Source organism: Myotis brandtii, unplaced genomic scaffold, assembly GCF_000412655.1.
Source record: "Myotis brandtii unplaced genomic scaffold, ASM41265v1 scaffold311, whole genome shotgun sequence".
In the NCBI taxonomy this organism is placed as follows: domain Eukaryota; kingdom Metazoa; phylum Chordata; class Mammalia; order Chiroptera; family Vespertilionidae; genus Myotis; species Myotis brandtii.
The window spans coordinates 91,433-117,049 of NW_005361913.1; the positions used below are offsets into that span (position 1 = coordinate 91,433).

At 46.6% G+C, this 25,617-nt stretch overlaps 1 protein-coding gene across 2 annotated transcripts in view; it reads right to left on the reverse strand.

Moving 5' to 3' along the window:
- ABCA4 (ATP-binding cassette, sub-family A (ABC1), member 4) overlaps nucleotides 1-25,617 on the reverse strand; it is a 130,232-nt gene that overhangs the window by 4,657 nt on the left and 99,958 nt on the right. For both annotated transcript variants that reach the window (XM_014542676.1, XM_014542675.1), the window contains 17 exons: nucleotides 25,117-25,149; nucleotides 23,297-23,402; nucleotides 23,098-23,172; nucleotides 22,668-22,837; nucleotides 20,673-20,850; nucleotides 17,250-17,365; nucleotides 16,066-16,213; nucleotides 13,014-13,137; nucleotides 12,497-12,626; nucleotides 11,620-11,740; nucleotides 10,850-10,912; nucleotides 9,437-9,543; nucleotides 7,284-7,425; nucleotides 3,504-3,638; nucleotides 2,673-2,776; nucleotides 2,498-2,590; nucleotides 510-758 (listed from right to left, as the gene is read on the reverse strand). In XM_014542676.1, coding sequence (XP_014398162.1) covers nucleotides 510-758; nucleotides 2,498-2,590; nucleotides 2,673-2,776; nucleotides 3,504-3,638; nucleotides 7,284-7,425; nucleotides 9,437-9,543; nucleotides 10,850-10,912; nucleotides 11,620-11,740; nucleotides 12,497-12,626; nucleotides 13,014-13,137; nucleotides 16,066-16,213; nucleotides 17,250-17,365; nucleotides 20,673-20,850; nucleotides 22,668-22,837; nucleotides 23,098-23,172; nucleotides 23,297-23,402; nucleotides 25,117-25,149 — 2,094 coding nt within the window. The remainder of the gene's footprint in view (nucleotides 1-509; nucleotides 759-2,497; nucleotides 2,591-2,672; nucleotides 2,777-3,503; nucleotides 3,639-7,283; nucleotides 7,426-9,436; nucleotides 9,544-10,849; nucleotides 10,913-11,619; nucleotides 11,741-12,496; nucleotides 12,627-13,013; nucleotides 13,138-16,065; nucleotides 16,214-17,249; nucleotides 17,366-20,672; nucleotides 20,851-22,667; nucleotides 22,838-23,097; nucleotides 23,173-23,296; nucleotides 23,403-25,116; nucleotides 25,150-25,617) is intronic.

Sequence of the window (25,617 nt, forward strand, 5' to 3'; positions counted from 1 at the left end):
GCATATAGCCACTCTGATTGGCTGGTGGGTGTGGCTTAAGGCATAGCAAAAGGATGGTCAATTTGCATGTTTGTCTTTTATTAATGTAGATAATAGGTAATTATGTTATGTATATTTTACCACAATAAGAAGATCACATTGAAAAAACCTGATACACAGCACACATGTTTACGAAAACTCACCGAATTGTACACCTTAAATGGGTGCATTTATTATATGTAAATTAAGCATCAAAAAAGTTGACTTGGAAAAAAATGGTACCATGACAAACCAGGAAGGTTGAAATAAAGTCATAGTGTGGTGGGGAAGTATGATGCAAACTCAATGAAATTTGCTGATGACTAAAATAGAGTTAGACAACAATTTCTGACAGACTGAGTTTCACCCTAATGGACAGATGCTCAGCATGTCCTGCCTCCCTGTGGTGGAGATTCCAGCCCTGGTTGGGCTGTCCAGTCAGGACTTTGCAGAGCCCTGCTCTGCACCCGGCTCCCCTCGGGGGACTTGCCTGGTCCAGCGTGGTCTGTGTGACCGAGTACTCCTCGATGAGCAGGCTGTCCTTGTGGGAGATGAGCAGCCGGAAGATCCTGGCCAGGGAGGAGGAGGGGACCTGGAACTGGAGCATGTTGTGGTGCCTCTCCCTCTGCACGCTGCCCGGGAAGTTCCCCTGGAAGAACTGCTCCACGGGGTTCAGGTCAGGAAGCAAGTCGTCCTTTGGAGATTTGATCTTCATTGTGACGATGTAGCCATCTCCGAACCTATGGACGCCCACCACAGCGTGGTACAGGCCTGTTAGTAGTTGGGTCTAAGGCAGTCTCAAAATCAGGAATAGACTCATCAAAAGTATTGGGGATTAGAGGTCACACTATAAACCGTTTGTGCATGTTTAGAACTAGGAGGAAAAGACCCATGATTATTCCTGGAGAAATAGTTTGATACTAGATTTTAGAGATTAAATGTCTGATTGTGGTGCAGTGGGTCATCAGACCTGTGTCACAGCTTCCTGTGTCCAACTCCTGAGGCATGGATGTTCCCTGCTCCTTTCCCTCTCACATGCTTGCTGAAGTCAAAGGTGTTTTAGCCCCTGCAGAGATCACGGACCTGTCCATGGAGGCATATAGGACCAGTGCTCATTCAGCTCATTCAGCGGTGGAAAGGCTGCTTGGCCCTTTAAGAGGCTGGCCAGGTGGGAGCAAAGGCTTGGAAAGCAAGCACTTCCCTGTGGAAGCTTCCAAAACCAATGGAGCTGCCAGGGCCAGGTGCTTCCCTCCTCCCTCACCAGGTCACCCAATGTGGATAAAGAAAGGTCCACAGAGTGTGTGCACAGCTGCTGGCTTCCCTACACGCTTATGTAGGAACCCAGTATAGCCCTGGCAGTTATAACTTCCTTCAGTGTTTCCTCTGTGACCAAGGGTTCCTCCCTCCACATAAAGTGCCTCTGCCTTCCAGCTCTGAAAACTGTCCCTCCACATGGGGAAGAGTCCCTCTCACCTGCTCTCTCATGGGGATGGTGAAGAGTGGGAGGAAAGGAGGAGGGAACAGCGGTGTCTCCAGCAGCAGGCAGAGGACCTTACCAGCACAGGTCTGGTGACCTCACATGCAGAAGTCCCCCCAGATGTCTGTGCAGTGTCCAAGCTGTAGTTGCTCAAGAAATCATGGCTCAAACATGCAAATGCAGCTAATCTACTAGCCTTTCTCTCAATCATCAACCTGCCCTGATGCAGGTAGGAGTGCCACACACTACTGTGGGTACATCTCGGCTTAGATAAGGTGGGTTACGTGCTGTTCCTTCACCAACCAACACAGTGACTTTTATACTCCAGGATCTCAAAAAGCATTTGCTAAACAAACAAGTGATAACTATAAATCGACCCTTCCTAATTTATAATGTATATCAGAATTCAAGGGAGCATGGCATTATTGGCATAATTTTATTTTAACTGATTATCAGCTTTGCAGAAACCATTATTAATACCACACTATTCACAGCAATGTACCATGGACAATATACTGAAGATTACTGGCATTCCTGGTTTGTTGTATGATACATGGTCATTTCTCAAACCTCAAAACATACAACATTCCAGAAAGGAAAGGTGATTCTTGGGCTGTTTAGTCTCCTAACTATTCCTAAGTTGGTTGTGGGTTCTTATTAAATAGGTTGTTGGTCCTGGATTTGTTGGGACAGGTGGTAGGATAATGAGGCTGTGGTAGTGACTCTCCCTCCTCCCAGCCAAGATATGCCCCCGCCCCAATCAGAATGCTCCAGCTAGAGACTTGGGAGCCTTCAGCCACAGGCACTTAGCCCAGCAGAGTTTCTCTCAGCACAATGGCTTTCTCTATTTGCTGATGCAGAATGAGGCCTGGCTACACTGGCCTCTGCCTGTGGTGAGGGGGCAGGACCCTCCCAAGTGTAGGTGGAAAGCACAGGGCCTAGTTGACACCCCCTCCCCCAATAAAGGTAACAAAGGGGCCCTCTGCCCCGCCATCTCCTTACTTGTACTTGAGGTGCTGAATGGTACCCAGACACTGAAAGGTGCCCTTCACCATGATGGCCAGCCGGGTACACAGGGCCTCACATTCTTCCATGCTGCGGGGTCAGAGAGAGGAGTGAGGGACGGGGGACTCCCAGCCACCTGCTTGCTCCACTCCAGCCCTTGGGAATCTCTTGCCTGTGGGACGTGAGGACCACAGCCCTCCCTTCTCTGATGATGCTCACGATGGTGTTCCACAGCATGCGGCGTGCCTGGGGGTCCATGCCTGTGGTGGGCTCATCCTGTGGGGAGGCAGAGGGCAGGGGCCCGGCTTACTGCACCCTCTATGGTTGGCTTCCTCTGAGCATTATCTCTGGCAGACAAGGCACAAGTCACTCCCCAGTGGGGTGAGACCCAGGGTATCTGGGCACAGAGTGTGCAAGACAGGTGGCAGATTGGGAGAATAAGGACAGATCGTGCCCACCTCTAGCCCATTCCTTGCAGGACTGGGTTAAAGTTGATTAAGGCAAAGGAAAATTACCTTAAAAACAAACAAGCAAATGACAAATCCCCAAACCTTACACATGTTTGCAAGGAGATAGCTTAGGGACTTTTCTGGTTTCCTCCAAGTTCTGAAACCCATGGCCTCATAAATCCCAGATCTTATGAGCACGGGGCCTCCAGCTCCGAGTGAGAGCCACCTGAGCCTCTGGTCAGGCTCTTGTTCCTGTCCAACCCGCAAGCAGACCTTCCCTGGAAGTAGCCCTTTCTGAGCAGATGGCCACACCCCACAAGGGGCTGAACTTTCTGCTGTGAGCCTATGGCCCCACAAGAGACTTCCCAGGAACTCAGAGTGAGAACGTTTCCCCAAGTGCTACACACCAAACACTGAGCTGATTTGCTCAAAATGAACAGTCCAGACAGAAACAGACCACTGCATTTTCTAAATCTGCTGACCCAATCACAGACAGGCATCACTTGGTTCCCACCCTTGGGTCCACCTATCCCCACAGGTCACGGGCCCCTCACCAGCAGCACCAGCGGTGGGCAGCCGATCAGGGCAATGGCTGTGGAGAGTTTCCGCTTATTGCCCCCACTGTAGGTGCCGGCCAGGCGGTCCCCATAGAGAGACAGGCCCAGGCTCTGAATACTCCAGGTTGCCACCTAGGGAAGAGGAAGACAAGCAAACATCTCAGACCTCCACCAATTCAAAGCCTTGGGCTCCCAGATCTCACATATCTAGGACAACAGAGCCACCTGCTGGCTCATGTTCTCTGGCACATGCTTTAAGGACCAGGTGTCTTCTTTCCACTCTGTGCCTTAGATTCAGCTTGGTCAGCTCAGCACCCATTGGGTGCAGCCCCCTGAGAAATGGGCTTCAGCCTTACAAATAGCAGCACCCAGTGTCCCAAAGTATGGCTAGGAGGGAGAGAGGAAGAGTCCTAGTGTCTGTTTAAGAGTGGTGGGTCTCATTGATTCCACCCCTCCACAGGGTCACATTTGAGGTCTTATGCACCAAATATAAACTTATTGGGCACCCACCGTGAACCAGGCTCTGTTCTAGGCACTGGAGGGTAATGGTAAGCATAGCCATTGATCTTGTATTCACAGATGGAGGTGGTGCAACAGACAATCAAAGTAAACAGAATAATGACAGATTATAACAGTGCTTTGAGGGAACTCTACAGGGAACTATGATGGAGAATAACAGGTGTGTGATGGAGAATAACATGTGCACAGGAATAAAACTAAGGAAGTCCGTGGAGATAAACTCACAATGCTTCTGCCTTGTGCAGTTGTACCTCTGCCTGGAATGTTCTTCCCCCAGATATCCACATGGCCCCTCTCTCAGCTCCTCATGTCTCCACTCAGAGTTCACTTCCTCTGTGAGGTTTTCCCTGGGCCACCCTACCTCAGCGTGCAAACCCAACAGCAATAATTCCTCCCTGCTTTATGGGTGTGGAGAGTTACTGCTTATTGCCCCCACTGTAGGAGCAATGGATTTTTCATTCACAAATATGCTATATATTTTATTTACTTATCACCTATTATTATCTGTCCCTCCCACTATAATGCAGCTCCATTTTTAACTTTTTATTTGGAATCCTTTCAAATTTATAGGAAAGTGTAAAAATGAGAATAGTACAAAGAACACTCATAAACCCTTTACTCTCTCTTATACACATATACACACTCACACACTTACATACACATATACTCACACACTTACACACACACACACACACACACACACACACACACACACACACACACAATTTTCTCAGACCCAAAGACACACACACACACACACACACAATTTTCTCAGACCCAAAGATACATCTTGGCCCTTCACTCCTGAATACTTCAGAGTCTATTTTCTAAGAATATTTTCATGCATAACCACAATAGAGTTTTTTACATGTCAGTAAACTTAGCACTGTTACTATACTATTATCTAATCTTCTGTTCATAGTTCAGTTTTATCATTGGGCCCAATAATATCCTTCACAGCATTATTTTCTCTCCAGTACAAGATGCGTTCTAGTGTCCATTGTGTCTACTTAGCCTCCTGTGATCAGGAACATTTCCATAGCCTTTCTTTACTTTCTTTGTTCTTTATGACTGATTATTTTGAAGATTACAGCCTCTGTATTTTTTAAAAATAGAATGTTCCTCTAGAGTTTATCTGATGTTTCCTCATGGTAAGATGTAGGTTTATACATTCCCAATCAGACTATTATGTAAGTGAAATTGTGTCCTTCTCAGGATATTGTGTCTGTGGCATGAGATATCCACCTGCCTCTCAGGTAATATTAATTTTGATCACCCAGTTAAGGTGTTGTCTAATTCCTCCATTGAAAGTGATTATGCTTCCCCCTCTCAACCAATAAGCAATCTATGGAAGATATTTTTTTAAACGATACAAATATCTTGCTTCTTATAAAAAATGTCCCCTATATTTAGCAACCATTAATAATTCTTGTTAATCCAATATTGACTATAATCATTGCAAAATGATTTTCCAATTCCATAACTTCCTCCAGTTGTCTATTGGTATTTCACTGTAAGCAAGAACCCTCCATTCTCTCCTATTTATTTATTTATCTATTTAATAGCATTGACTTACAAATTCCAATCCCCCACCTCAGTGTTTTATAATTTATTGTAGTATTTAATTATTGCAATGTCTAAATTGTCCCATATATGGCCATTGGGAGCCCCTTTAAGATGGCTCCTGTGTACTGTGACATGCCTCTATTGTGTTTTCTTAAGCTCTTCTTTACTCCTGGCATAAGATTTTCCAGGCTCATTCAATACCTATGCTGTCCCAGACCTGGAATTTGTCATTTGTTTAAAGAGTCATAGTTTCTTCAGCGGGGATGGTATTAGATACCAAAATTTGGGCACTAAATGTGCTCATTGCTACTGGGATATTTTTTCTTCTTAGCCCTTTCAGTTACACATACACAAACATATATGCATATACATACATATGTGCAATATACAGGAACACATGCATGTATGCACAAACTTGTGTATATAAATATTTCATGAGTTTACAGTAATATCTCCAATTCCAATCTATCTTTACAGGGTAACTTCTTGCCTTCCCCTTTTCCATATTTGTATGTCCCTTCTTCCACAGTGAGAACTCTGGCTCCCAACATTACCACATTCACTCATTTACTTAATCCTAAAGCACATCTAAGTTGTTTCAGAACGGCTTTGCTCATGCTTCTATAAAAAATAGACTAAAAAGAGCTCAGAATTTGTTTGTAATTTCCACCCTCTGCTCCACTTAAGACTGAGGATAAATAGTCAAGTACTGCATCATCAGTTACTTGTATTAGTTCTTTTCCCTCCCCTTCTGCAAATAATATTTATCTTGAAATAAAATTGGATTAATTTGCTTCAGTTTGCTTTCAGAGTTAGGATTTTCTTTTTGTTTTCATTTTACCCCTTTCCATTCTTATTTATTTTATTTTTGAATATGTAGAATATTATTAATATGCTTCCAAAAGCCAAAACTATACAAGGATATATACTCAGAGAAGTGACATTCCCTCCCATTTGCCTTTACCCATTTCCTTCTTGTCAATGATGAAATTTATTGTTTTTTGGTTTATCCTTTCTACTTGTAAAGATAAACAGACATATGTATGCTTTCTTATTTTTTCTAGTTTCTTACATAAGAAGCATTGTACCTGTACTTTTTGCACTTTGCTTTTTTAACTTGAAAATATCTCTTGGAAATAACTTCATACCAGTTCACAGAGATTTTTCTTTTTCTTTCTTTCTTTCTTTCTTTCTTTCTTTCTTTCTTTCTTTCTTTCTCTCTCTCTCTCTCTCTCTCTCTCTCTCTCTCTCTCTTTCTTTCTTTCTGCTGCATAAGACTTTATGGTATGTATAGACTACAAGTTATTCAACCAACATCTTATTGCTGAACAGCTAGGTAATTTCCAATATTTTCCAACTAAAACGCAATAATAACTTTGTGTATATGCATGCTGTATTTTGGGAGGCATACCTGCAGGGTAAATTCCAAGAAGTGAGACTCTGGGTGAAAGGACAAATACATACATTGTTTTGTGAGATATGAGGGCAGGGATATTTTTGTCTGCTTTGTTCATTGTTATACCCCCTCTTCTAGAACAGTACTTGGCACATAGTAGACACTCAGTAAGCATTTGTTGAAGGAATGAATGGATAGCATTCTACAGCTTTCCCACCTCTAAATAACTGCACTCTTATGAGATAGCCTTATATGGTTACCAAATTCCCAAGTTGCCACAACAAACCATTGTTTACCCTCTCAATTTCCTCTGCTGGTACACCTCGAAGCCGGGCATAAAGGTAAAGGTGTTCTCGCCCTGTGAGCAGGTCATCAATTGCATCAAACTGAGGACAGTAGCCCATACTTTGATGGACTTCAGAAATATTGGTTAAAATACTGCAACAAGAAAAAGCAATTAGCAAGTTTCCTTCAGAGAGGGGGTGAACAGAGAGCCGGGGCTGGAGGAGCTCTGCCAACAGAGTAAGGGAGCTGCCTTTTCTCTTCTCCCACGTTTCTCTTCTCTCAGAACCGTGTACACCACTGAGGAATCAAAGCAGGGGCCCTTGGTTAGAAACTCATGAACTTCAGGAGTTCTGAGCTTTGAATCCAGTCAGATCCTCCAGTTTCCCTGTCTAGGATAAATTCAATACCTGTTACCCAAATTAGCTTTGGTTTTGGATTGGATCACTTCATATATTAGTTTAAAAACAAAAGGAAGATCAGGTTTCAGAAATTGAACAGTGACTTTTGATCCCTTTCAAACATTTGGGAAGTAGCTAGAGAAGATACATGCTTCCCAATGAAAGTAAATTTCTCCATCTGTATTTATTGGCAGAGACACAGTCAATGAAAGAGGACCAAATGGATCACCGCCACCCCTCCTGCCCCAAGCAAGAGGCTGGCAGGGAGAAGAGATGAACTGAATTGAGTTACTGATATATTCTCCCTCACTAGAAAATACTTTGCCTTGATGAAAAATAAACTGTCCTTAGTCTGAACATTTAGGTAATTTCCAATATTTTCCCTCTTTCTCTTATAGCTTAGGGTCCATGAATAAAGGATGGATGCAATGGCACGGGGCAGAGAGAAGTCATTCACTATGGCAGTCTTCCACTGTGACAAACATAACTCCAGGTATGGCTGGGCCAATTAAAACCACCCCGGGAAGCAAGGAGTGTACTTGAAGCTTCCAAACCAGAGAACCCAATCCTTTGTCTTAAACCTATAGTTTCTTTCTAGCTTCCATCTTGGTTTTAACTTCTGAGCATTAGACTATATCTCATCTGGACTATAACTTGAAGTCTTATGGCAAATCCCATTACATCCTCCTGTCATCCGCACACTGCCTCCCACCAACACTCCTGTTGTTACCATTGTGAAGTCACTTGCTTGACTGTAAGCTAAGCTGGATCTGCAGATGAGAAAGGCCTAGCCATGCTCTCACTCCACCCCTGCCAGTCGCTTTACTCTGGACCCAACAGGGATGACCAGGGAAGGCCTGGGAACCAGAGAAGCCCAGGACTCCCCTGCCCAGTGGCCATTTGGCCATTTGAGGATGGCTCTTAGGTGATGAGGCCTCAGTCAGGCAAATACTAGGCAGACATGAGCAGGGCCTAACTCCAAGTCTAAACCAGGGCCTAGAGTTCCGCTGGGCACATCAAATGTGTCTGAGCTCTGCTGTTCAAGGAGCAGCTGGAAAGAGGCAAACAGGTGTGAGCTCCTGGTCTCCATCCTGTGTCCGCAGTCTGTTTACTCACACCTTATTACAAAGAGCAGAAGGCTCCCTCCAGAATCCAAGGACCCATGCCAGTTTTTCCTTTATAAAGTTTCCTTGGCCTTGCAAAACCAAGCATCAGGCCAGAAATAGCCAATGCAGAATAAGGCCCCGGAAGGCCCTTGAACCCAACCCCATGTAGAAGCTCTGAGCAAGAATGCTGCAAAACGGGGTTCTCAACCTGGGGCTCCGGGGTGCTGTAGGGCCATAAATGTGCTTTAGGGACCAGTAAATTCCCCAAAAACTCTTTGCAAAAATATGTGGAGGGAGATAATGAGGGACATGGTGTACTTTTTATAGAAAGTAAGTGCAAGAGTTCCTTAAATGCTCAAGGGAGTTCATGACATCAAAAAAAAGAAAAAATCCCCAACTTAGTGCATCCAGAACTTTCTGAGAATCCATGCAACAGAGGACACTCCTAACAATCACAATTCAATTCCATTTTCCATAGGTCTATATTTTGGACGTTTTGGACTGTGGTCACTGGGAGGTCCACCCCTCTGCACAGATCTTTCAGGCTCTCAGAGTCACCCTCAGACACAGGGTCTGATGCTCACCCTCTCTATGCTGGGACAGGGACACGGTCCAGGACCTATGAGTGATACCCTGGGACATGATGAGTGGGACACTTACCTCTTGCCTGCTACGGTAGCATTGCCTGAGGTTACTGTGGTGTCCCCAGTGAGCATCTTGAAAGTGGTGGTTTTGCCAGCTCCGTTCACTCCCAGGAGGCCAAAGCACTGAGGGGGAACACACACAACTGGCCTCACCCTGGAGCCCAAAAGGGTCTGGAGTATCAGGCCCTAGACCAGTGATGGCGAACCTTTTGAGTTCGGCGTGTCAGCATTTTGAAAAACCCTAACTTAACTCTGGTGCCGTGTCACAAATAGAAATTTTTTGATATTTGCAACCATAGTAAAACAAATACTTATATTTTTGATATTTATTTTATATATTTAAATGCCATTTAACAAAGAAAAATCAACCAAAAAAATGAGTTCGCGTGTCACCTCTGACACGCGTGTCATAGATTCGCCACAACTGCCCTAGATTAAAGTGCATGGGAAGGTGTGTGCGTGTGTGGGGGGCGTGTTGGGGGGCATTTTAGATCTGTGCTTCCATTAGGAGGCCACTAGCTCCATGTGGTGCAGAATAGTAGAATATGCTCCCTCAAATATGCCACTTTGGCATTAGGATGACTTTGAGCTGAAGGCAATTGAAGAGAAGCAGAGATAAGAAAAGCTTTCGCCCTCCCCCTATTTGCCTAAAAGTAGGACACAAATTTACAAGGTGTTTTCCCTCTACTCTCTACCAGTAAAGACAAGTTAATCACTGAAGACAACTTTAGACCCTTACCAGGCTGGAGAAGGCACCAGAAGAATCTACATAACAAATTTTACTAACTAGCATTACTTGCCATTAGTTTCCCATATATTTGCCTCCCTACAATCTGCTACCCTGGAAACTCCAAGTCCCTGTCTTTTGTCTTGCCACTTCCCTAAAACTGTATTGTTCCTTTGCTAAGGTGCGAGATAGGCCTAAGCTCTAACCAACCGTTTGAATCATTTGTTTCCTCATGTACATGTGATGCACATGCTAACAAACCTCTCTTTGTCTTTGTTGTTAGTCTGTCCTTTGTCAGAGCAATTTATGGAGCCTGAGAACTTCAGAAGGTAGTAGGAAAGAGGGTTTTTCCTCCCCTACAGTGGCTACTGAGCACTAAAACTGCTTCTAGTCTGAATTGGTATGTGCTGTAAGTATAAAAGACCTAGATTCTGAAGACCTAGAATAAAACAAAAGAACATAAAATACTTCATATGAATGATATGTTGAAGTGATAATATTTCAGATATATTGGATAAAATAAGTAATTAAGATAAATTTCACTTGTTTTCACCTTTTTCACATGGCTACTAGAAAATTTAAAATGACCTATGGTGACTTGTGTTTTATGTTCACCCAGGAGCTCGGCTTTGGTGGGGAGGGGAGGTGTGCACAGGAGCTGATTCCTGAAGCCCTTTCCGGGGTGACCGGCAGAGTACCCACCTCTCCAGGACGGACTCCCACACACAGCCTGTCCACCGCGGGGCTGGAGGTGCCTGAATAAATCTACAAGATCAGAGAAACTGGACTGAGGACTGAGAGAGGGTTAGAGCAAGGAAGACAAGACAGAGCAAAGACTGGCTTAGGTGAAAACTACCAACACGAAGAGGTTACAGATTAACAAGGGCATTCAGAAAGGAGCTGTGAGCTCTAGGAATTTTGAAATTGAGCCTGTGCAGAAATTGACCAGAGACAGCTTAGTGAGGCCCTGCATCAGTATCCAATATTAATACTATGGAAAATTCATTGGAATTCTATGTTCTTGGAAGACTAGTTAAATACAAAGATGACAAGACCACAAAAAATTAGAAAAATGAATCACTAGCCCAAGCCAGTTTTTTTCAGTGGATAGAGCACTGGCCTGGGGACTGAAGGGTCCCAGGTTCAATTACGGTCAAGGGCATATGCCCAGATTGCGGGCTCCATCTCCGGCCCTGGTCAGGGCATGTGCAGAAGGCAATCAATTGATGTGTCTCTCTCACATTGACATTTCTCTCTTCCTCTGTGTGTGTCTCTCCCCCTCCCTTCCACTATTCCTAAAAATCAATGAAAAAATATCCTTGGGTGAGGATTAACAAAACAAAACAAAAAAAGAAAAACAAATTGCTTGCATAGTCATATCGCTTATTCTACAGAAGGCAAATGACAATGTGGTGCCATCTCGGGGTCCAACTGGCACCTCCAAACTAACACACCTACACCTATTTCCTTACCTTGGTTAGTTCATTTAGACTTAAGATATCAGTTTTATTTCCCCCACTAATAATTCTTTGTCTTTCTTCAGCCACATCATCATCTTCATCCACAATGGGCTCCTTTGTGGGCTCAGCAATCCTAAAGAAAGAACAGGGGACAGGATTGGGCTGGTGCACAGCGTCCTCAGCATCGTCCTCTTCCTCCTGCCTCTTCCCCGACTTCTGCCCACAGCCAGGCTCTCTATCCCCTAAGACTTAAATTCACGAAAGGACTCCCAACAGAAGAGGCATTAGGCAGAGAGGGCAAGTGCTCAGGCCCAGAGTCAGCCCTGGGTCCTCGGGGCTGCCTTCTTGAAACCTGAGCGCCCACGTCAGGATGAGGCAGGGTCTGGGGCACGGTTGGCAGCCACCGCTCCTGGCCGGGGGCACTGTCACTCCTCTCCACATCGATGCTGGCTGCACTCAGCTCATATCACCCCATATTACTCCCTTCCTCCCTGGCCCTGTCCCTACTCTCACATCTTTTATTAGCAAAGGGGCCTCCTTTGTCTATTGCCTGCATACAGCGGCACTTTGGACACCCCTTAACCATTATCCTTTGCCATGCTATCGTCCAATTTAAAATGAGTATCTATCTGCTCACTAAATGAGGGAACAAATATTAGTGATTGAAACCAATAACATTATATTTTAAATATTTTAAAGTTTAGAGTCGTCACAAATTCTTTTGTGCCGATTTTAATGTTTTTCTTCTTCTTGTGTTATTCAGAGCAAGCCAGGCTTTGAGAATGTAAACACCATCATGGTGTGGGGCTCATGAGGAAAAAGACGGCCATGTGGATGTAGAGCCAAGTCCCCGGGCGTTGGCACCCTCAGGGCAGCGGCATGGACGTACCATCGGGTGAGGAAGAAGTGGTGCTGGATGAGGAGGGTCAGGAGGAAGTACACCACCCCTTCTGCCGCCATGGCAACCAGGTTCTTCCCAAGGAGGTCCCATTGGAATGGATTTGGAGACTTCTTCTCACCTGCGGACAGAGGCCACCGGAAAGTGACAGGAATTAAGCCCACTCTGCCGCCCCAGCGCCCCCTAAAGACCTGGTTTCAAGACTCGGCTCAGCTAGACCAGCCCTTATGCAAGGAATCAAGCAAGAGCCGAACACAAGTCTCATCCTGACTCCTCAAGTCAGAGTAGGGAAAAGTGGAGCCCACCCTCCCCCCTCCTGTGGCTCCTCAGCCAGGAAACAGGCTTCCTGGCCCTGATCCCTTCTGGGCAGCAGGACAACCCAGACAAACCAGGTGTCTGACCCCGCAAACTCCCCCGCCTCCCGCCCAAGGCTGGATAGGAACTCCTGCTTCAGCCCTCCCGCCTCCAAGGATCCAGGGCCATGCTCGCCTGGCCTACTGCCACCCACCAAACCGGGCATAGACGTCTGTCACAGCCTGGCTCAGCGCCAGGTCAATGAGGCCCCGGCCCAGGCAGAAGTGGGGGAAGATAATGAGCAGCTTCCTCAGCAGGGCATTGAACCTGAGCAGCATCTGAAACACAGCAAAGCAGGGCAGTCAGGAATAGGGCCAAGCCCACGTGCCCTCCTGAGCAGGGTGGGCCTGGGGAGGGACTGCAGACGGAGGGGCCAGGCAGCCAGACTGAGGAGGGGTTTGTGGAGCAGACAGGAACATACAGAAACACTCACAGGAGGTGTCTCTTGGGGAGCCTCACAGGCAGTCCTTGGGGAGCTCCCTGCGGACTCACTTTGAAATTACACACAGCCCTCCATGGCATTTGCTACCAGGAGAGGCAGCGGCTGGGAGTGTGGCCCAGGCTCTCGCCTTTGGTACAGCTGTGAGCCATCTCGCGTCCCGGGGACTGAGGCTCTCTCACCTCCTCTATGGTAGCTCAGCTTAGACCAAAGGGGAGAGGGTCCTGGGAGCATCTCCCTGCTCTGCCTCTCGCTCCCACAGGACAGCGATGGGCTGTGTGCAGATGCCGCCAGCAGTAGAGAAGGCAGAGACTCTCTGGTGCCTGTGTTGAGTTGGGGGACTTGTTTCCAGGTGATCGGACTGTGCCTGCTGCCTCAGCCTCCAAGTGTGAGCAGAGTCTCCCCCAAGCAGGCAGAGGGGACACGGAGGAGGTGAGGCTGAAGAGGCCACTGCTGCCCACTTGCCTGGCCTGTACCTACCGCGCAGCCTCCTTCCTCTCCAGCCTCCCCCAGCCCCCCACAGCTCCTGAAAGGCACTCTGCTCTTCGGCCTGTGGGCCTTTGCACTTGCAGCTTCTGTTAACCATCGCTATGAGCAGGAAAGAACGCCCTCTTCACAAAGCTGGCTCCAATAACCCCTCCTCTCACCAGCCTTTCCAGATTCCCATAGTAAAATACCTACTCCTCGCTCATACTTTCCACATTGCCAGGGTTAATTATTTTTTACCTGACTACTTTCTCCCTAGTCAGTGGTCCCCAGAGGACAGGGATTGGGTCCTAACCATTTGGTATCCTTCCTGAATACCTTGCACAACACTTAACTCATAGTATTTATTAAATGGGTTAATAAAATTCTACTTATCCCAGGCCGGGCTCAAATTGAATTTCCTCCACCACGAGTCTCCTGGCCCTTGCAACCCAGTTCTTTTGGGCCCACTCTGACCTGTAGCGTTTTATCTGTCTTGCCCCTTTGATGCTCTGTCACAGTGATTCCCAAAGTGGGCGCTACCGCCCCCCGGTGGGCGCTGCAGCGATCCAGGGGGGCGGTGATGGCCACAGGTGCATTTGGGGGCGATGAGTAACTGCTATTAAAATTTTAAAAAAATTAATTTCCAGGGGCTGAGTAATATTTTTTCTGGAAAGGGGGCGGTAGGCCAAATAAGTTTGGGAACCACTCTGTCATATGGAGTGGTGTGTCCTGAGGGTTGTTTTGGTTCCTTAGTTGGTGTGCAGGTCACTGACTGACTGGAAGGGGGGTTCCTGGGGGCAGTGCGAGGGGTTGCACTTATTCATATCAGCACAGCCATCGTATGGTGTTCACTTTGTTGACACCTTTTGACTGAGCAGGGACAGCAGCGACTGGGACCTGGGGAGTCTCTCTGGGATGCTGGATATTTCTGCAGCATCTGTCTGATGATTTATGTGACAGCAACCAACTTTTATGCAGGGGAGGAAGGTGCACTCAAAAAAGGTTGGCTAAATGAGTGCAGCCGGCAGGAGGGAGGGAGAATGTTCTGAATGGCTTTAAGCTTACCATTTAATTATTCTGAAGTAACACTCTCTCTTAAGATTTAGTGGGCTGTGAGCCTGTGACAAAAACAGCTCTGAAGAGCAGCCTTTTCAGCCTGTCAGGGTGCTCTGGCAGGAAGAGGGGGTTGGGGGGAGGAGGTCTAGAGGTGGGTCTGTGTTCCCATCCCCCTCCTTTTTGGGGTCTGACTGTAACATGGTATATTTTTTTATCAGTCATGGGATAGAAGTGGGGTGAGGATGGGGGGTTGTTCCTTGCTTAGTGGCCACAGAAAGCCTGACAGGGTTTGGGAAAGAGTGGCTGTCAGGAAGCCAGGAGCTGGGTGGTTCGTGCAGATTTGCCTTAGGTCCTCCCAAGGGCCCAGAAGCAGGAGTGGGGCCAGGGGCCAGGGGCCGGGAGCTGCAGGACAGCAGAATAGATGCACTAGTGCCCAACCTCTGAACTGCAAAGCCCTAATGAGGGAAGGAAATGAGTGGCTAAACAGGCCACTGGGGACACAGACACATGGGTGAGACCACCAGTCCTTGGAGATGTTCCCAGGACAGCCATGGCCAGGGCTCAGACACAGCAGGCTGGGAGCAGGAGTGTGGAGAAAAGACAGCCCTGCAGCTGCTACCATTGTGTTTAGGATCCAGTCTGGCCACCTCTTTCTGAGTGAAGAGAAGTCTGGGGGGTTGTGGATAGGATAACTGGACTTTTCAGGCCATAAACAACTCATTCAGTGTCATAAATTCCTAACCCTTATCCTCAGGATTAATTTTCATGTAAGATAGTATATATTCCTGTTAAAATTTGCATAAGGAAGTGGAGAAAGACTATATATGTATTTGCTTATATGTCTCCAGAACACATATGAAAGAAACTCCAATGAAAGGTTGCCTCTGGAGAAGGGAACCAGGTGATTGCAAAACAGGAGTAGGAAGGAGACATTTCATTGTGTGCCTTTTCACACCTTTTAAATGCTGAAATCACATGAATGCTATGTGTGTGTAAATCTTAACACCAAAGTCCTCAAGAAAACCTTTTTAAAGGAGTAAGAAGGATCATGAAAGGTCATTTATAGCTTGAGAATGAGCTCAGAAAACCATGACACCAGAGCACACACATGAATAAGGAGCTTAAAGAAGGAAGGAAGGAAGGAAGGAAGGAAGGAAGGAAGGAAGGAAGGAAGGAAGGAAAGAAAGCAACAATCATTTATTTCCCAGTCATCAAACAAGGAAGCCAAGAAAGTCGTGCTCACCTGATTATTCTCAAATAATTCCAAGATGAAGGTGATGGCACTGCTGTTGATGCCGATGAACAGATTAGCACAAGACAAGGCCACATAGGCTGTGCTGGGCACATCGAACAGGAAGGATGCTGGGTACATCATGGGGATGACTGCCCATCTGTGTGAAACAACACAACTCAGCAGGACGGAGTGCCCGTTTCCACTCCATCTGCTGTACCCCAGGCATATGCATTCCCCTCACGCAGGAGGTGATATGTTTGAACTGGTGAGAGTCCCAGGAAGACCAGAGATACTCCACCCCTTGGTCTTTGTTCCTCATCTTTGACTTGAGGTAACAATGCCTTCCCTGGCCATCTCATGGGGGATTTTGTGAGGAACAAAGGAGATGGTAACTGTGGATGTACATAAATTATAAAGCCTTGTACAATGCACGGAGCACTGTCTTCCCACAATGCTTCTCACTCGAGTCTGGATCAGCAAAGCTGAGCTGAGACCCCAACAGGCTCATTTTCACAGTTCACTGGAGCTGATGTGCCAGTCATGCTAGTTCCTGAATTCTTTTTCAATAGAGATAAATGGAAACCATTGCTATTATAATAGCAAGACTCTATTGGCCCACATAGAAAGGGCCAGGTATCATTATCTCCACTTTACAGATAAGAAAACTGAGGCCTTGATGAGGTGTATTACTTGTCCACAGTACACATGTAGTAAGTGGTAGGCCTAGACATAAAGCTGCACACTTTGCTCTAATTCCACTGCATTTAATCTCTGTGACATCTTCTGGCCCTGACTCAGGAACAGCTTTTCAGCCGGAGTCTTCTACTGTGTGTACATAACCCTTGGCCGGTACAGATGGAGACACTGGGATGTTCAGATTGGCTTTCGATGAATAATCAGAATCACAGCTGGGTGAAAAACAGGGGAGTGACTGAGTCCCGGATTTTGGTTAAGCCACCGTTTGAATGGGAGGAGATTCAGGCCATGTGGGGTGAGTAGACCGAGCCTCGGGAACACCTCCACGTATGGAGTCAGACACAGAGGCCAGGCAGGGTTGTGGTCAGGCCGAAGAGTCTGCTGGGGGCCAAAAGCTAACCTTGCCACCAGAAACCCCGTGTTCTGCTTGGAGATCATGCCTCCCCTCCCCGCAGCTTCCCTTCGGAGAGCATTAGCTAATGGCCTGAACAACTCACCCGTACAGCATGAGCAGTGCAACAAGGGCAGGAAGATTGTTCGGAGAAGTGTAGGCTTTCTTCTGAAACCCGACAAAGATGCCCACCACCAGTGCCGCACTCACAGCATAATTCATCTTGGAGAGAGAAGAGGAGAGCAAGACGCTTTACCTCTCTGGACCTCTGTTTTCTGACTGTCAAACAAGGGCCGCGGGCCGGGCAGCTTGGGGACCTTTATCTGCATCTTTTACAAAATTCTACCTGATTTCTCATTCTCTCTTTCTAATTGGTCATGAAGTCCTATCGATTCTACGTTCTAAGTATGTCTTCAGAATTCATAAAAAAAACTTAAGATATAGTCCTTGACCTCATGAAGCTCAAATAAATGATACCTTTTTTCTAAGTATGTCTCCAGAATTCATAAAAAAAACTTTATAGTCCTTGACCTCATGAAGCTCAAATAAATGATACCTTTTTATCACTTTCTCCCTTCTCTTCCCTTCCTGCACAATTCAGTCCTAAAGCCAGTAGAATAGACAGGGAAAGTTGGGCAGCCATGGTGGGGTCAGGGGTGGAGTCTGAACAGGATGAGAACCTGAGAAGGGTGAGAAGGGTGTCTCACAGGGTGTGTGAGCCCCAGTGGGGCGAGGAGGGTGTTGACCTGGTGTGGGGTATTAGAGCCAGAGCAGAATGAGGAGGACCTCCACATGGGGTCAGCTGGAGCAGAAAGGGGAGGGTGTCCATACAGGAGAGGGGATGGTGGCAGAGATGGGGACTTATTACATGCAGGTGCATTGCTCAGGTAGGTTAATGAGTTGGAGGTGACAGAAGCTGGTGTCTCACTCTTGAAAAAGAGAGTTATAAATATGGAAAGTGGAAAGCCACAGTGAGCCAATGGTGTTGGTTTGAATAGAGGTTTTAGTGAGCCCTCAGTGTTTGGTGTATAAGTAGGTAAATAGAGATGCAAATGGTTTTTATCTATGTATATGCTTACATATCTCCCCTAGTTCTCTCCACTGAGATGGAGAGATGAAAAAAAATTCCTGGGACCATTGAGACCCCAATAGCACAGAACCTACCTAGCGCCAAGATCTTGATTTTGAGAGCTGTTTTCCATGGAAAGGAACCAGGGTTCCCTGGGGACACAGTTGATGCCAAGTAGGGCTGGGGCGAAGTGGAGGACAGACCTGGAACACCTTGCAGTGCCAGAGAGCATGGAGTTGCTCAAAGACAATGGGGACAAAGTCAAAGTAGGCAGCTCCATCAGGTTCCCACTGGTCAAACTGGGGATAATTTGAGCATCAGGGTAAATAATAGTGGTTCCAATTATAACCCATGGACTGACGCGGGAAGATGACTCCATATAGTTATAAGTAAATAAATCAGCGGTTCTCAACCTGTGGGTCGCGACCCCTTTGGCAGTCGAACGACCCTTTCACAGGGGTCGCCTAAGACCATCCTGCATGTCAGATATTTACATAACAGTAGCAACATTACAGTTATGAAGTAGCAACGAAAATAATTTTATGGTGGGGTCACAACATGAGGAACTGTATTTAAAGGGCCAGAAGGTTGAGAACCACTGAAATAAATCAATGAATGGGAAGTTTGATAACAAATAGGATATTTACACAGCTTTAAAGTACCTCTTCCCAAAATTCTTGCTAATTATAAAAAGAAAAAGATTAACTTTACAGTGAGGAGCTCGTCAGACACCATCTTCATCAAGGGACCACTGTCGATAGTAGGGCAAATTGAGAGCAGCAGCCACTTGATAGGACGCAGTGAGAAGACAGCATCCCTTGTGATGCTGCTGCTGTGACCTGAATCTGACCATGAGGAAACATCGGGCCAATCCTGATTCTAGTCCATAGTCTATCTCTCCTTGGGTTCAGACATCTCTGTGCAGGTACATGCACGGTCAGCTCCAAGTATAAATTCTGTTCCTCGTAATTTATTTTTCATAAATATGTTTTTATTGATTTTAGAGAGAGAGAATAAAGGAGAAGGAGAGAAATAGAAACATTGGTCACCTGCCTCCTGCACATCCCCTATTAGAGATCAAGCCCACAATCTGGGCTTGTTCTCCGACAGGGAATTGCACTGGTGACCTCTTGGTTCCTGGGTCAATGCTCAACCATTGAGCCACACCAGCCAGGCTGTTCTTTGTATTTTAAAAAAAAGCAGAGTGAAAAAACTGGCAAGTTAATAACTTTTCAGTGCAGGTGTGCCTAGCTCTTTTCATGTTCAAAGTTCGAGGCCAATGTGGGGCCTGTGAGTGATGTTTTTGTCCATAGTGAGGCTTGTAGAATCTGACCTCCTCTCCATGTATTCATGAGTGTTTTTTCATGCAGACAGAAAACAGAGGGAAGAATGTAGGTGCTATTAATAACTTCTGGTTTTGTATTGTTAAGTGACAGCCCGCTTAATAAGTCGAGTAAAATAAATATGTCTCTAGGAATCCTGACTACAGGCCGCAGTGGAGAAGGCCATTTGAGTCGGTTTCCATCATGATGTACCTTATCATCACATGAAGTGGGGATCACGTTAGTCTTAGAATGTTGAGATAAAACAAAGGATCTCACTACCCAAGACACCCAGAATACCTGGAGTTGGTGTCACAATCATCTCTACTATATTATAACTAGTATTTGCTGCCAATTAACGTTGACCCTGTGGTCTGTCATGAAGCCCCCCATGCTGACCCCTCCCTGCCTCCTCCAATACTGGGGTGAGAAGGGTGCTAGTCTGCCGTTGATTTGCTAAAAAACTTTTCTTCATTTTCCCTAACTTGGTGCCTAAACTGATATAGTGAAGGTCTGGCTGCTTTGGGAAATCAAAATAAGGCCAATGGATAGGATGCTGGGTTTAGCAAATAAAAATATAGGATGCCTAGTTAAATTTGAATTTCAGGAAAACAACAAATACATTTTTTTAGTGTAACTATGTCCCACGCAATATTTCGGGGTGAAACATACTTACCCTAAAAATTAATTATCTGAAATTCAAATTTAACTGGGTGTCCTATATTTATCTGGTGACTCTGCCATAGGAGGAATTCCATCCTTACCCCTTTGGGGTGGGGCAGGATTTAAGAAGAGGATGTGGGGTGAAGGTCTGCTTGGTATTACCTCTTCAGCCAGACATTCTCAGGAAGGCCAGCCTCATTGAGTGCAGTAATTACTGGATGGGTCAGAAGGCCCCTTGAGGCAGGGCACACAGAGCCCCCACTCAGCAGTTGTTAAGCTGAGCCCTACATTCATCCCTAGCTTGCTGTTCCTAGTTCTGTGCCTTTCTAAGAAGATGTCAACAGACAGCAGACACACAAGGCCCTTGGCACAGCAGTCCCGGCAGTGGGAGAGCCCCACCCTCAGTCAGAGCAGACACAAGTGCCCACCCCTCAGGCCAATGGAGGTGAGAGAGGCACCGTGACCTGACACTTACGATGTCCCAGAGGAAGTTGGTCAGCCAGTAAGTGGTGGGGCTCACTCCACTGACAAACTGGAGGTGCTTGGCTTTGTTCACTCTCTCCTGGATCAAGTAAAGGACAAAGCTGGCTGGGACGAAGGACATGGCGAAAATAACGCAGATAGCAACCACAGCATCCACAGCGGTGGTCAGCCTGCAGCAGGACAAGAGACACCGGGAGAGAGAGGTGAAGGAGGAGGAGCAGCTGCCAGAGAAAAAACAAAGTCAGGCTCTGGGGAGGCTCAGCCAATCCCAGAGAACAGCCTTCAAAACCCCCTTCCCAGCCTGACGATTGTCATTTCATTCAATTATCTGAAACGAAGTCAAGGTTAAGTGGATATTTGAGGGTTTTCTGTTCTATGTTGATGTTGAATATTGTTCCATTTTCATATGAAAGTCTAGATAAACTTTCAAAGTCTTTACTGATGGTTATAGAAATGGATTTTTATATTGTCATATATCACAATGCTCTTATCAGTTCTATACCTTCTCTTGAATTTTCTAGTAGACAGTCATATGGTCTGTGAAATTTATTCCTTTTGTTAAAGGAGGCAAATTGTCCTGTGAGAACATGAAACACATCATAGCATGGAGAAATGCTCATAACATGAGTTCAAGGAAGCAGGGAAAAGGCCGATTATACAGGGCGGGGCTCTAGTCATCCTTTCCTGGGCCAAGTGGAAGGCATCTGGCCAAGAGGGCAAGTGTGGGCTGAAATCCGACCTGAACTTCACATGCAAGCCATGACCCTTTGCATGGAACAGTGCCCACTGAGGGAAAGGAGCACATTAACTAATTCCCACAGAGCACCGTCTGTGCCAGTCAGTGTCCTTATAAAACTGGAAATAGCATGATCCACACACATAGTAAAAGTAGAGCAAATGACTGAAAGGGAAACGTGCAAAAAAGTTTAGAGGAAATAACCCTAACCTGTGTAGGGTTACAGATAATAAGTTCTTAAGACTCTATTCTTTAAACTTTACTTAATGAACATATACTATTTTATAATCACAAAGACTCCTATTTCATATTTCATATTCAAGAGACTTGGCAAGGCGGAGTGAGAATAAACACAAGGCAGGCGATTCTTCCTCAGTCCAGGGCCTGGAGGGTGTCCAGAGGAAGGTCCCAAGGTTCCAGGGCCAACTTTTAGCCAGTGACCCTGGGCCAGCCGTGGGCAAACTACGGCCCGCGGGCCGGATCCGGCCTGTTTGAAATGAATAAAACTAAAAAAAAAAAAAAGACCGTACCCTTTTATGTAATGTTGTTTACTTTGAATTTATATTAGTTCACACAAACACTCCATCCATGCTTTTGTTCCGGCCCTCCGGTCCAGTTTAAGAACCCATTGTGGCCCTCGAGTCAAAAAGTTTGCCCACCCCTGCCCTGGGCACATGGAGGGCCCAGTGTTGAGGGCTCTCAGAGTGTCCTGGGGTAGGAAAATGAGGACCCTACCGCTTACCACAAGCATGCTCTCACACAGGCTACAAGCATGCTGCAGATTGCACAAGATTGATGTTTTCGTTGCCTGAAGCTGTGCGGGAAGAGCCTAAACTTGAGGAAGGCAAGGATCTGTCGACATCTCCACAGCCTGGCTGTCTGAGGGAAATTACCAAAATCTGAGCTAATTCCTGTTGGGGAGACGAAAGATTTACTGAACTTTCCCCGTTCCCGGCAGTCATTTCACATTCTGCAGGGGAGGATATTTGTGTAAGCTCCAGCAGTAACTTCTTACCAAGAGCCCGAAGGGAACAGAACCAAATCTATGCTTACTTTCCTAGTAAGGACGAGGAGAAAGAATGGCCAGGCAGTCTGGCACACGAGCGCTGAAAGTCTTATGTTCACGTTTGCCCATTGACCAGCCTTGCCCTCCAGCCCACAGCACCGGATAGTGAAAATCCTCTCGGGTCTCCCAAGAGAGGAGAGGGTGACAAGAAAGTTGTGCAGCTGGGCCTGTGCGGCTGGGCTTACACTGTGATCTCAGAGAGCTGCTCCTTGGTCAGGTTCAGGGGCTGGCTTAGGACGGTGATGCCATACTCCTCGGGGTCCCTGTCTGGGTGCAGGCCGGCTCGTAGGATGGCGTTGTGGGCCACGTTGAGAAAGCTGACCAGGGCGTGCCAGCCCTTGTTGTTGAACCACACCTGGAGGGCGGAGACGGGCTTTCTTAGGCTGTGCTGGCATGACCCCAGCGGCCCTGTGCTAACAACAGCTGTTTAAAGAAAAAAAAAATGAGCCGCAGGGAAAGGAATGTGAGGAGGAGGAAGGATTTGGCAGCTGGAAGACATTCCATGCTAGTTTTCAAGTGGAGACTCGGTGGAATTTAATTATTTGGAAAAATAAAAATAAAGTCACCAGCTCATGTGGATTTTTAGCTCTGGGGCAGGTGACCCAGGGCCAATACCTTAATGTTGTCTTCAGTTTCTAGATGTCTAAGGAAAACAGACATTTCTTTAGCGGCCTCTCTGGTGACCGGACCCTAGAAAACCATAATGAACAAGAAAGAGGTTTTTTATTTTCACTCTTAGTATTCATGAGATTTTCTGTTTCATAATGACTGGCGCGTTGAAAGTCCTACCCAAACCTGCAGCCCGTTTACGTACCCCGCTCACATTCATCATCTGGCCAAGGTCACTTAAAAATCCAACAAGCGCCTCCCCAGTGATGGGGAGAGCCGGCAGCTTTCCTCCGATGGAAATTCCTCCGTACCTGACAAGGGAACAAGAAGTCCTCAGATCAGTGCCATGACCCACGTCTGTGGTGCTTCATGCTTGCCAGTAGCTCTCACTTTCTGTAGGGAAATGTGTGCTTTGGGAGGCGTTGTCTTCACTAGTGAGCAACATGGCTCCACTTTACAACTTTGAATGCTTCCTTGTTGCCCCCAGATGAGTCCTGATCCCTCAAAGCTTGGTCTCTCTGACGTCTCCAACCCCTCCTCATGCCTTGCCTTGAGTGGCATATCCCGGCCACGTCCAATCCAATCACTCGCAGAGCTGCCAATGGTCCTGGTTGCCTCTGCAGGGCTGTGGGCTTCCCAGGGCTGCCTTTCTTGTTCTTGAGCATCAGGCCAACTGCAGCTCCTCTGTCATATGTCATCTTCTCTCTGAAGTCTTCCCTGACTCGCCATCATCCCAACAACAATTCCTCTCCTGCATCACATCTGTCTGTACTTTACAGGCACTTCCCCAGCACTGGACTCTCCTTAATCTAATCAGGACCAGGCCTGCTGGGCCCAGCTCTCCATGCCTCTCAATGCTGCCCCTCCCTCAGGCAGCCCCTCACCGTCTTTTGCCTTGACTCAAGCTCTAGCTCCTTAATGAGATCCTAGCCTTAGGTCTCTCCCCGTCCTAACCCATCTTCCACACTGCTCTGAACACATCTGGGAGAGCCACGCTCTGGATAAAACCTTTCAATGGTAGGATAAAAGCCAAACTCCTCTACAAAACAAAATTAATTTGCTGAACTTTATTTCTCAGGGACTCAAATTGCGCTCCCCCCATGCCCCCAACTTTCTACTTCAGCTGAGGATGTATCCTTCCCTCTAGGGAGCAATTCTAAAAGCAGGATAACACTTTTATGGTCTAAAACAGGGGTGGGAAATCTTTTTCTACCAAGGGCCATTTGGCTATTTATAACATCATTCCCAGGCCATACAACATTATTAATTTAAAAATTAGCCTGTTATATTTGGTCAAACATTTAATTAACTCACCACTAATGCCTTGGCAGGGACAGACCAAATGATTTCAAAGGCCTTATATGGCCCGAGGGCTAGATGTTCCTCACAGCTGGTCTAGAACCAAGTCAACATCAGCTCTGCCTTTATTCTACAGGCCAATTCCTTAGGGAGACTGGGAGGCTAGCTCAATCCTAGAATGTCCCTGGAGGATTCTCCAAACCTCTGGAATGACTCCAGTCTCCAGGATGCCTCAGGAATGAGTTACCTGGGACTGGGCCAGATTCCCTAAGGCTTACAAGGAATGAATGGGCCACAGAGTGCCAGGGCTCAGGTCACATGGCCTCTCATTAGTATTGCAAACGATTCTGTGCTTGAACTTTTAGAGCCTCCCCTGAGTGACAATGCTCTGGGACAACTCTTCAGGGAATATCACTTCCCGTCCATGTCCTTCATGGAGATCTATGACTGGGCACCTTCTGGGTCCAGACATGTCTAGCCGCATGTCCTTCAGGGCAGGTCCTGTGAGTTTCTGAGCACTCACAGAACAATCCATCTACCTGGCTTCGACTGGGCACCTTCTGGGTCCAGGGTGTGTCTAGCCGCATGTCCTTCAGGGCAGGTCCTGTGACTTTCTGAGCACTCACAGAACAATCCATCTACCTGGCTTTGAGGTGTGGCTTTCAAAATGTGCATTTTAAATAGATCAATTTCAGATTTTAATTTCTTATAAAAATAGTTTCTTACCTCTGTTCGTTGACCCAGAATTTGCTCTTTAAACTGAAAGTGAAAACAAATCATACAATGAATCCCACTGGCCCAGCCGTGTTAACTTTCCTTCCGCTCATGGGGTGTCTCAGTCTTCAGGGGCATTTTTGCATCTCCTGATATCCAAGCAACATGGAAACCTCGCAGCCTAGGGGCTGAGCTGATACGCATGCAGGAAAAGGACTGATGCTTTCCACTGCTGTCAGGTTATTTGTCAGACCATCTGGAACCAGGTAACATGGCAACTATCATTCCGGTGTGAGTGGAGGCTGCAGCCCACCCTCTTCCACCTGCACGAATAAGGCTCTAATAATCACCTGCACACGTGGGGGAAGTTCTGACTCACTCCAAGCCCAGACTTCAGAGACTGACGTCCAGCCAATCAGGGGTAAAATGACAAGATGCCAACAGTATAGACCTCATAGGTCAGGCTCACAAACTATCATTGTCATCAAACACAAAATCCAAAGTTCCATCATG